Source organism: Trifolium pratense, linkage group LG5 (genome assembly GCF_020283565.1).
Source record: "Trifolium pratense cultivar HEN17-A07 linkage group LG5, ARS_RC_1.1, whole genome shotgun sequence".
In the NCBI taxonomy this organism is placed as follows: domain Eukaryota; kingdom Viridiplantae; phylum Streptophyta; class Magnoliopsida; order Fabales; family Fabaceae; genus Trifolium; species Trifolium pratense.
In genome coordinates this window covers 54,167,311-54,179,175 of record NC_060063.1, presented here as the reverse complement: position 1 = coordinate 54,179,175, position 11,865 = coordinate 54,167,311, and the positions used below count along the sequence as shown (strand labels likewise).

At 33.7% G+C, this 11,865-nt stretch overlaps 1 protein-coding gene across 1 annotated transcript; it reads left to right on the top strand.

Annotated features, from left to right (window-relative positions):
- Positions 1-1,043: 1,043 nt before the first annotated feature.
- LOC123883208 (gamma-tubulin complex component 2) lies at positions 1,044-10,696 on the top strand. The gene is made up of 19 exons (XM_045931949.1): positions 1,044-1,310; positions 2,143-2,280; positions 2,876-3,007; positions 5,193-5,276; positions 5,360-5,458; positions 5,586-5,677; positions 6,008-6,080; positions 6,171-6,323; positions 6,442-6,561; positions 6,678-6,731; positions 7,378-7,461; positions 7,613-7,687; positions 7,773-7,907; positions 7,993-8,118; positions 8,200-8,307; positions 8,554-8,616; positions 8,786-8,860; positions 10,040-10,224; positions 10,316-10,696. Exons 1-19 carry the CDS (start codon positions 1,089-1,091, stop codon positions 10,449-10,451), a joined length of 2,154 nt encoding a protein of 717 aa, XP_045787905.1. The 5' UTR covers positions 1,044-1,088; the 3' UTR covers positions 10,452-10,696.
- The last annotated feature ends 1,169 nt before the right edge of the window (positions 10,697-11,865 follow it).

The following is an 11,865-nucleotide window of genomic DNA, read 5'->3' as shown; positions in this document are numbered from 1 at the left end:
CACCATCAAAAATCTCATCAATTACCGGCACCTTTGCGTTAAAAATATAATCATTTCTAGCTTTCCAAATCGACCATACTATACTGCATGCCACACCATTAAAAGACCCTTGGACCATTTGCTAGATCCATACCATAACTAAACATTGGGAGCAACACAAGGGTTGGCACCACCCAAGACAAACCAAATCAATTAAAGGTTTTACACCACAAAGAAGAAGCAAAAGAGCATGATTCAAAAAGATGTCTCCCACTCTCCATTTCTGCCGGACACCACACACGCTTTGACTCTTGGCCATTATCTTATTATATCTTATAGATGTCTAAGTAATAAAAGAGGAGCGCTAGCAACACACTCTTTAACAAACACACTCCAACACATTCTCTTTTATTGGTTAAAATTTATATGGGTCTCATAAAAGTTATATGGGTCCATATTTTTTTATGGGACTCATGTGAATTTCAACAAATAAAAAAAAGTGCGTTGGAGTGTGTTTGTTAAAGAGTGTGTTGCTAGCATTATTCATAATAAAATTATCCTTGTAAAAAGACTATATTTTTGTTGTTTTTTGGTAAAATTAAGCTATAAACTAGCTTATAGCTGAAAAACTAACTTATAGTTGATAGCTGAAAAACTAGCTGATTGAAATTAAAATGTTTAGTAAAATTAGCTTTTTAAATAATTGATAAATATAAAAAAACATAAAAGAACATTTATATGTAGTGGGTAGTTTTATTTAGTGGTTAGTTTTTATTTTATAAAAAATAATAAAATTAAATTAAAGGTTAAAAATGGAAAAACCGTAAAAAGTTATAAACCCAAAAGCTAATTAAAATAGCATCTCAAAAAAAAATTATAAGCAAGTGAGAAAAGTTTTTTACCAAACACTTTTATTTTTTTCAAACGAGTTTATCCAATAAACTATAAGCTAGCTTTATTGGAGTTACCAAACACATACTTAAAAAAAATAAAATTGCATACATGGGCTGATAAAAAAACAAAGAGTATTTTTGTTTTTTTGAGTCAAAATTAAAGGGAGTATGAAATTTTTTATCATAAAAAAAAAGGGAGTATTTTGAAATGTAAAAATGAAGAGATTCCAAAAACAAAGAAACCCTCGCATACAGAATTCAAAAAATACACCGGGTGTCCGGGAGAGAAGAAAGCACACTAATATCTATAATCGATTATTCTCTCTAAAAAGCGCTTTTTCTTCCGATCCGCGTTCACGTTCACGTTCTTTCAACATGAATCAAACCACCGAGTCAGGCTTTGAAAATCTAATCGGCTATTACGAACCTCAAGTTCAAGTACACTCTCTCTTTCTCTCTTCGAATCATTCTCAGATCTGTTACCTATCTATATAAATGTCATTGACGCAGTGTTGTTCACTGTTCAGTAGTGTAATTACCTTTTATTCAATTCAATTTTGACCTAACATTTTTCGCAGCTCCAAAACCTAACTCCAACTCAATTTTTATATATAAAAACGATTTTTTTTAAGCAACATTGCTAGGAATTCAGAAAATGTAATGTTTTTTATGCCAATAGAGGAGCATTTTTGTTTTGTTGTGTGATAGTTGTACATATTACATGTGTATACAGTGTAATTTGGCTTTGATTCTATTCAATTTTGGCCTAAGATTTATGGCAGGTGAAAAACCTAACTTCAATTTTGGCCTAAGATTTGTTTTAGGAACATTGCTCGGAATTAAGATAAGAAAACTAACTATTTGTTATACTGAGGGAAGGACCTTTTTTCTCCAGTTATTCATGATTTGAGCAATTGGGTCTTTTTATAAAAGCTAATAGTAGTTAAAATGATGCTGACTAAACTATATTGGCCAAAAAGATATACTTTTTATGGTACAAATTAGGCAAAGTGAACTGTGTGATTATTATTGATAAGAAATTAAGGTACTGATTATGCTATGTTCATCAAACTTCATAGAGATCGGGCGTTTTAACTGGTGACTGGTATTGTATTGGATTGCAAGCGTTGATTTTTGTGTATTCATGTGTAAAAGGATAGGCATATTTGAAGTTTATGATTTCAAGGACTGTGAATATCTGCAGTTAAAATCAATTTAGAGTCTTAAGCTTAAAAAGTTTCAGCTACTGTTTTGCTTTCCTGAAATGTAGGAGCTTATTGTTATTGATGAAGTGCTATCTGCTATGGTTGGGGTTGAAGGACGTTACATTTCAATCAAAACACTTCGTGGAAAGAAGGATGAGATTATTAATTTCCTGGTGGACCCATCTATGGATTCGGCACTGCAGGTAAGATTTGCATAATTCTTTTGCTGCTGTGTTTTGAATCGCAACCATAACATTAGAGGTGTTAAACCTCCACCTTTTGCTTTATGGTGATTGTTATGATAGGAAGTTTAGGAAACCAAGCTATAGCAGCAATGGAAATGTTTTCTATACAAATTTTTGATAAAAAAATATAAGTTGTTCAATATGTTCAGTATCATAACCTAATGCTAAAGAGAGGTTAATTAAACCCATTTAGTTTTTTCTTTCAATGTTTTTCAATTCTTTTTTCATTATCCTAAACTGTTGTAATGGAATGTAAAGCATCTAGCTTTTAATTTGAATACTGCAATGCTTTTTACTTAAAGTTGCACTCTGCCTCTGGCAGTAATCCAAATAAAGGAAATTATTCCTGACACTGTGTTTTATATATTCGGTCATTGTTTTAAATTGTTATTTTCGACCATAACTTCCCCCAAATTGTGTTTTTCGAAGTCGTGTTAAGAAAGTTGATAGGCAATGTAATGTGAGCTATGCTATAACTGTATAAATTTAGATAATGGACAATATAATGAAATACAATGATAGAGTTGTGTCTTAGTCAGATTTTTTGTTGCAGGAGTTGGCAAAACGGATATTCCCTCTTTGTAGGAGCTTTCTGTCAATCAACCAATTTGTGGAATCAAGGTCTCAATTTCAGAATGGGCTAGTTAATCATGCCTTTTCTGCTGCACTTAGGGCATTCCTTCTCGTATGTTTTTTCTGAACAGTGAGTCAGTTGGTTGATTTACATTTCACATGAAATAATTGTTTGCTTCTTGAAAATATGTTTTTGTATGTGTGTGTATTCACTTATAATGTAACCTGTTATTGTTAGGTAGACTAATTTTTTTCAAGAACCCCCACCTCAAAAAGAACCTTCTGATTGCTTAAGGTGCCTTACCTTTATCTTCTGTTTGGGGTGGGGGAGATAAAAAATTATAGTTTCCAGGAGAAACTGTAGTTTAATTTAGTGGTCACTTTTATTTTATTTTATTGGGTAAAATATGCTTTTAGTCCCTGTAAAATTAACGAATTTGGGTTTTAGTCCCCGTAAAAAAAATCTTCTTATTTTTGTCCTTGTAAAATTTAAACCTATAGGTTTTAGTCCTTAATGAAATTTGTCACCAAATTAAACCGTGACATGGCTTTGGTTCAGTGACGTGGCACGCCACGTTGGATGGTTTCTTTAATTTTTCTTGCTTTTTCTTTCTCATTTCATCCTCGTCGTCTTCTGCACATTACTCTTCTGAACCAAAACCGAATCTTCCATCATCAGCTTCCGAGTTGAATCGTTCACTGAGTCTAACTACCGAGTTTCATAAATTCACTGATCTTCGTTCTTCCAGTATGTTCAACGGCTTGTTCAGTCGTGGATTCGCCGCGAAATGTTGTTGTTGCGGTTTGTGGATTTAGGTATGTGAGATTATTATCAGAATTGATTGATATAGTTATGTTGAGTTTTGTTGTTGCTTGATTCTACTGGTAGTTAAAGAATGTAGAGTGGATTCTGTTTAAAGAATGAGATTATTTGATTCGGTTTATTATTAGAAATTATTTTGTGAAAAATAGGTGGATTTGAGGTTAAGGTTGGAAAAATGATTGGAAGAAGAAGAATGGGTTGCTGCTGTGATGTGAGAAGGTGGAGGAACAATATGTGCTGCAATCGGTTTGATAGAGGAAGAGATGAAAAAATTGCAAATTTAACTTTGATATTGGCCCTGGATATTTTTTCATTTCATCAAATTTTTTTTTTTTACTTTTTCAACCCATCCAACGTGGCACTTGCCACGTCACTAAACCAAATCCACGCCACGGTTTAATTTGCTGACAGGTTTTATTAGGGATTAAAACCTATGGGTTTAAATTTTACGGGGACAAAATGGGAGGTTTTTTTTTACAAGGACTAAAATCCAAATTGACTAATTTTACAGGGACTAAAAGCACCGTTTACCCTATTGTATTTCATTTTGAGAATACTCCTGTTTAGTTAGTGATCAGGAGAAACTGTAGTTTAGTTTAGTGATAACTTCTTTTATTTTGAGAATACTCCTTTTTAGAGAATGACAATCATCCTTTAGTTAAAAAGTGTGCAACTGTGCATTTATTTTGTTTCTTTCCATTTTCTGAACTACATAGATTTCTGAGATTGAAAATCAGTAGAATTAGTTATCCTGTAGTGTTATATATCTCCGGCACTTTAGGTTTAAGGTGTGTCCACACATGTGACACATGTCATGTCAGACACTCAATTTATAGTGTTAAGTTATACTAATTTTTTTAGGCTCTCATTTGTCAAGGACACTGCTCCAACTACACCTAGCCGACACTTCCTCCACAAAGACAATAGCCCTTTTGGTTGAAGTAAAGCAGTTTGTATCACACTCTTGTAATCGTATTCATCTCAGAACCATGCAAATATCTGCACATTTTTGGGCCTTGTTGGAATTTCATGCAGGAACCATGCAAATATCTGACTTACCGATTGCTTTAATGAGAAAGCTAAAATGATTTTAATAAGCAAAAACTAGCAGCATAGCATAAATTAGCAAAATATGGCTTCATTTCCTAAAATTAGTTTTAATTTTACTTGCTAACAACGATACTAAGACTCTTGAAGTGAACAATTGGGTGCATTTTTAGGAAACAGTGAAAATGCCAAAATATTGTTTTTCTTCTTTCCATTACAATTGTCCATTTTATGAGTCTCACATCTTATTTGCAAGTTAAAATAAACACATATGTTAGAAAATGAAAACAGAAAATGTTTTCCCAAAGTAAACAGCCCCCTAAATGTTCACCTCTGTTGCAGTTTTGCGTATATGATATCTTTGATTAAAATATGCAATTCGAATATGAATTTACTTTTAACGTTATGGCATGTCTATTTTTACCAGGATTACCAGCTCATGGTGGCACAACTTGAGCACCAATTTCGGCTTGGTAGACTTTCCCTTCAAGGATTATGGTTCTACTGTCAGGTATGAATTTATCTTGGATTAAATGTAAACCAGTAAATGTTTGACAAATTATTGCTGATAATACCTTCAATGATGTGTTTCAGCCCACGTTGAGGTCAATGCAGGCATTGTCTACTGTCATACAGAAGGCTTCAGTCAACAATTTTTCTGGTTCTGCCGTTCTTAACTTACTGCAGAGCCAGGTAATGAATCTCTCTTGCAATTGCCACCATTCTCTGAAGTCTGCACATGTTTAAAAACTCCCCTTTAGTTTCATAAATCAGTTTCTCAAGCACTTAACTCTCTCCCTTTGGTTTCAATTGTATCTAGGCAAAGGCTATGGCAGGAGATATTGAAGTTAGGTTGTTGCTGGAGAAAATGACACAATGTGCAAGTAGGGCCTACATGAGCATATTAGAAAGGTTGCTACTTTTCTTCTCTTTTCAATATGTCGTTCATCATTGGCTAGCAAATGTATATGTTCTTTTCTTCTCCCAGATTTCATCTCCTTTGGGTTGTTGGGTATGTTTGGATGTTGTGAGAGAAGGGAGCCAAAGAAGTTAAAGTAAAAAAAAAAAACAGAGAGAGAGAGAGAGAGAGAGAGAGAGACTAGGGATGTAATATATAGAAAAATTAACGATCATTAACAAAATTGCCATAAAGTTATGTTTGTCTTGTGCTTGCTTATTATCGAGTTTTCTCTAATTAACGTTCCATTTTATTGTCCATTTTGCAATCAAACAATCTTAAAGATGGGTCTATGAAGGAGTAATAGACGATCCTTATGGCGAGTTTTTCATTGCAGAAGACAAATCCCTTCCAAAGGTAGATCAAAATATTTAATCACTTATTACAGGCCAATATTAATATCAAAACTTGTTCTGTCATATAACCTCAGTTTAATATTCTCTATAGGAGAGTCTCACTAAAGATTATGATGCCAAGTATTGGCGGCAACGTTACAGCCTCAAAGATGGAATTCCTAGTTTCCTTGCAAATATTGCGGGAACAATTTTGACCACAGGAAAATATCTAAATGTCATGAGAGAATGTGGACACAATGTTCAGGTGTTGTTATTGTTATGCTTGTATGTAGAATAAATTTATCCAAATCCTCAGCCGAATAATTTGGAGTGCGCTAGTGAAATATTTATTGTTCACTAAATGCAGTTACTTGTTACTTTAGGTCCCTCCATCAGAAAATTCTAAACTAACGAGCTTTGGCTCAAATCATCATTATCTCGAATGTATTAAGGCTGCTTATAACTTTGCAAGTGGTGAACTCGTGAATCTCATTAAGGAAAAGGTGATTTTGATTATGATTCGGCTTTTAAATTTCTCAGCTTACAGTTTAATGCTTCTGCAATAGTTATTATTTATAAAAATTCAAGTTCTGATGGTGAATTGTGTTTGTATGTTTAGTATGATCTTACAGGAAAATTGCGGTCTATAAAACACTACCTTCTTCTTGACCAGGTATGATAATGTTCATCTTACATTGTTCAATTCGGAGACAATAACTAGCAATACTAGAAAACCTAAACCTGGATAAAGGACCCAAATTTAAGTGTTTGTTTTGTGTGTTTTCTTTAATTTTCAGTTAATATGTTATATCTAATAATTACAAAGATGCTAACTTGTTTCACTTTGTTTCCTGTTTGAAACAATTTGCAAAGAAACTGGTATAGACAAATAGGAAACATGAAAATATGTTGGTATTTTTGCAATTATTGATGAAGACAAAAGCAAATCAAATGCACACCATGCATAACTTAAGTATTCCTTTTCTTCTGCCTTCCTTGTAGCAACTTCAGAGATGTTACACGAGATCTTATTGTTTGTAGTCTGAAGGCATTTAATGGTTTTGAATGAAACAATAATAAACACAGTTCTAAATGCCGATGGAATATTTGAATCACATGAGCACATAGAAGGGACCGTGTAAGAAAATGTTGAGTTGATTTGACATACCTACATAGGCCATACAGTTGTATAGAATCTATAGATGCATATCAAAGAATGATTTTGTCTTTCCTCTTGGACATCAATCCTCATTTATAATGCACACTTCAGAAACACTTTTTCTTGATTGATATTTTTATACATGTTCATTATTTCACAGGGGGATTTCTTAGTACATTTTATGGATATTGCTCGAGACGAGCTGGCCAAAAAACCCGATGAAGTCTCAGTTGAGAAGCTGCAGGTATAGTTATGGGATATTATCCACTTCAGTATACATTTATTTCTCCTAGTAAATTTCAATCGTCATCTGCCTATTTTAATTTTTAATGGGTGCTTGACTCTAATCTTCCTTTATCTTTTGTTTGCTTTGGCTGTCCTCCTGTATGACTTAGTCTCTTCTAGACCTTGCTTTGCGTACAACAGCAGCTGCAGTCGATCCTTATCATGAAGGCTTAACCTGTATTGTGGCAAGTAACTAGTTCATCTTGTATGAAATTTTGGAGCAGTAAAATTCAGTATTATTCACATATGCTGCAAACTTTTTACTTTCAGGAAAGATCATCTTTGCTTAAAAGGTTGGGTACATTGAATGTTACTGAAGTTAGCCAGAGAGAATCCAGTAATAATGATATTTTGGAGGAGCCTGTTAGCATTACCGGCCTTGAAACATTTTCACTAAGTTATAAGGTATTTTTTTCTCTACATGTTTCTAAGAAAGTCTGGCTTTTGTTAGCTGCATCATTTATATGGTTGTTTTTTGTTCTCTTTTCAGGTGCACTGGCCCCTGTCTATAGTATTGTCACGTAAAGCCCTTACAAAGTACCAGTTAATTTTTCGATTTCTTTTCCACTGCAAACATGTTGACCGTCAGCTATGTGGAGCATGGCAAACACATCAAGTACGGCTATGAATTCCTTCACTTCATGTTGTCTTTTGTGTTTATTTTTGTTTTACCTTCATCTTTGGTCCCATTTTGTAGGGGGTTCGTGCTCTCAATACACGTGGAACTGCTATCTCAAGATCATCTCTTCTGTGCCGAAGTATGCTTAAATTTATCAACAGCCTTTTGCATTATCTAACATTTGAGGCAAGTTTTTCTTTTCTTTGATTAATACATGCATATTGTCTGTTTGCTTCAACAAAACCAGATAAAATTAGTTTTCAAATCTTACTTTTATGACCAATTTGAATTGCAAAAGGATAATTGTAGTCAGGGCTTTCAAAGAGTATAGGATTGTATATGGGTTTCTTGCTTCTTTCGTTTTCTTGAATTTGGTATTTTAACCGAGCAATTATGTTGGTCCTTGGTTTTCTGACTCTAGTTTATTTTTAGGTTATTGAACCCAATTGGCATATGATGTATACCAGACTTCAGTCAGCAAATAGCATAGATGAGGTAAGTTATTATTGTCATCATAGATTTGCAAAACTGATGTTAAGTCATGTGACATAATACTTCAAGTTAAGTCAGGTGACGACATAATACTTCAAGTATCTCGTTCATCAGAGGGATGGACTGGGTGCTTGGATGTTTGAGAAAGTCTGACATTTTCTGTCTGGAACAGGTTATACAACATCATGATTTTTTCCTTGATAAATGTTTGAGAGAGTGTTTGCTACTTTTACCTGAGTTGCTGAAGGTTAGTTTCTCGTTGCTTTGTTTTTGTTTTTCTATCAAATACTATATATTATTTAAATCTTTCATGCCTTTGTGTTTTGGGTACACAAAAGCACCACTTGTCCCCAATGAGATATACGAGTGACAGATATGTCTTCATAACAGAAGCTACCTGATTGAAACTGGATCAGACCACACTCAGAACGCTGAAAACAGTAGTATGTTTGACTCCTCCGGAAACGATATCTAGGTAGTATCAGATCAATGGGGTCTATGAAGTGTATAGAAATGCACGTAATACACAGATGGTCCAGGCAATCTGAGATGCCTGGTCTCTCCCCCCAGGTCCCTTATTCATTCCCTGCTTTCTTGCTTTCCCATCATCCCCTTTTATCACCTACAACACTAACTAATTCTCCTAATGCCATCTAAGAAGCGGCTATTTCCCTCTTTATCAATAGCATCATTCAAGTGAGGCTGTGATTCTATATTTCCAACCTGTGGTACACTTAAAGTGATAATCTCGTAGGTTTTTTCCCTTAAAGCAGGGTTAATTGCCTTTTCCTCCTAGCCTCAGAATTTTAAAAATATTTAGAATACTAATGGAATCTTTTAATTGGAACAGTAATGGTATGTGAAAGATATATTAATTAAAACTATTCTCTGCTTCACTTATTTGTCAACCTTCTTTTGCTTGACAATTTGAATTTGTGATTGCACAATTTAGAAAGCAAATATTACTTTGAAACATCTATATAGGATGTGATCATAGGAAATTAAAGTGGGTAATGCCATGACTTAGACGTGAACCCCACTTAGTGGGATAAAGCTTGGTTGTTGTTGACTTGTTGTAATGCCATGACTTAGACAAAGGGTACATACAATACTCCTATGAATACTCCTAATGAAACGAGGGATAAATCATATTTCAATATGCGTTGGTGTGGCATCATCTTAACCTTTTAAGGACCAAATTGATGGTTTATTTATAAATTCATTATTTTCCTTATGTGACACTAGACTTGTATTTGATCAGAAATATTTTCTTGATCATTGTGTTAAATGACGGGGGCTCTGAATTTAGTGGTCAGACTCATAGATATTAGATAGTAGACATGTTGATATTTGCCACCTGCTAATTGTCAATGCTTTGAGATTTTCTCATGATTGGTTTTTTTTTTTTTTTACTTGTCAATTGCAGAAAGTGGAGAGGCTTAAATCCATGTGCCTACAATATGCAGCTGCAACACAGTGGCTTATATCATCTTCTATTGTATTTCATAGTCCAGATGAACCTAAAGTTGATTCAATTGGAGCTAAACAATCAAAATCAGGTCAGGTCCGAAAGTCAACCACCAGAAATGTTGCAGTCACTGAATCTGTTCTGTAAGTTCAAAAACAAAACATTTTCATTACGATTTCTTTATGCGATGATTTCATGTCATGCGAGCATTCTGACCTAAATAAATAATTGCAGCAAATTTGAGAAAGAATTTGATACCGAGCTTCAGAGTCTTGGATCAATCTTGAGTAGTAGCTCCCAGTCAGAGCCATATTTGGCCCATCTTGCGAAATGGGTTCTTGGTGTTAAACATGAACAGAATGGTTTGTGATAGGTTTTCAGTGTGGATTTTCTGTAAGATGCTTGAGCAATTATTGTGCATAGGTTAATGTAATTTCGGGAGTATGGGTATTTATTTGCAATCTTGTGAAAGTTGTGGTTATGTTTCTTTGTAACAATGTTGAGAATTTTTTTTTTTCTTATTTGTTTTCTAATATGTTCTTGCCAAACTCTGTCTTGGCAATTTGTGATTTGGTCTCCAAACGAAACAAAAGTTTGTCATTTGATTCAACGGTATCTTGTGTTCGCTTGTTTTTGTTACAATTAATTTTAAATTGTTGATGTATCAAAACTACCTAGAACTTCTTATTTCGTAATACAGATCTTAATACAATTTCGTAAGATACAATATACCAGTAAAAGATTTGTGAATCATTGCGCAGGTTATAAATGATTCTAGTTTTAGTCCAATTGCATTCAATCATGTGTTTTGTGATATGATTAGTCTTTGAAAGTGTGCTCAATTAGCCTGAAATCACTGCTTTCCTCAACTAATTCTATCATCTATCTTTGACATATTTTACCATTATAGCTTCAATAATGAATCAATGTATCTTTGACATATTTTACCATTATAGCTTCAATAATGAATCAATGTTACCTCTTAACTGCTTTTACACCAGTTAATGCGTTAATCATGCATCAAACATGCATTTGTGAACTATGAAGCACCGACACCTCTATGATTAGGCGTGTCGCGGTGTCCGACACGTGTCGGTGTCCGACACTCTATGACACTCATACGACACTTGTCGGATATCTCATATCGGTGTAGGAAAAAAAATTCAATTTTTCCTTTACTTTGACACTACTTTGATCGGTGTCCGATACTTGTAAGACACTCGTATGACACGTATCGGACAAGTGTCCCAAAAATAATTATTTTTTCTTTGCTTATACTCTTCTTAGTTAAATATCAGACATATCTACAAGAGTTAAAGATGTGTCGAAACAACAATATTGATCAATGAGAGATTGAAGACATTACATTTTGATTACAATATTTTTAATTTTTTCGATCGTAGATGGATAAATAAAAGTAAAATACTATCGTATATTGTTTTAAAACTTTTTTTAAAAAATAACTTGCTCAAATTAGATTTACATATATATAGCGGTGTCGGTGTCATATATTTTTTACATTAACGGTGTCGCAATGTCCGTGTCTGTGCTTCATAGTTTGTGAATGATTTTGCGTTGTTTTGCAATTGTATACAGTACAAGAGATTTTCATAGGATTAGACTCAGTCTGGCATACTTTCACAGTTCACTATCACTTATTATAAACTCAAGTGACTAGAGTTAAGTCCCTTTTCTATTCAAATTTTCATCTTTGAAGTTTATCTGCAAAACCATCTTTGGTCATGTTTATATAAAATTCTATTACTAATATTTTCTTAAACTTA

Excerpts from the sequence above, each read along its gene's own strand:
- LOC123883208 (XM_045931949.1), top strand. The coding sequence starts at position 1,089 with ATGAAGAGATTCCAAAAACAAAGAAACCCTCGCATACAGAATTCAAAA. Across the intron at positions 6,562-6,677 it reads TGAATCTCATTAAGGAAAAG|TATGATCTTACAGGAAAATT; the intron begins GTGATTTTGATT and ends TTGTATGTTTAG. Across the intron at positions 7,688-7,772 it reads AAGGCTTAACCTGTATTGTG|GAAAGATCATCTTTGCTTAA; the intron begins GCAAGTAACTAG and ends TTTTACTTTCAG.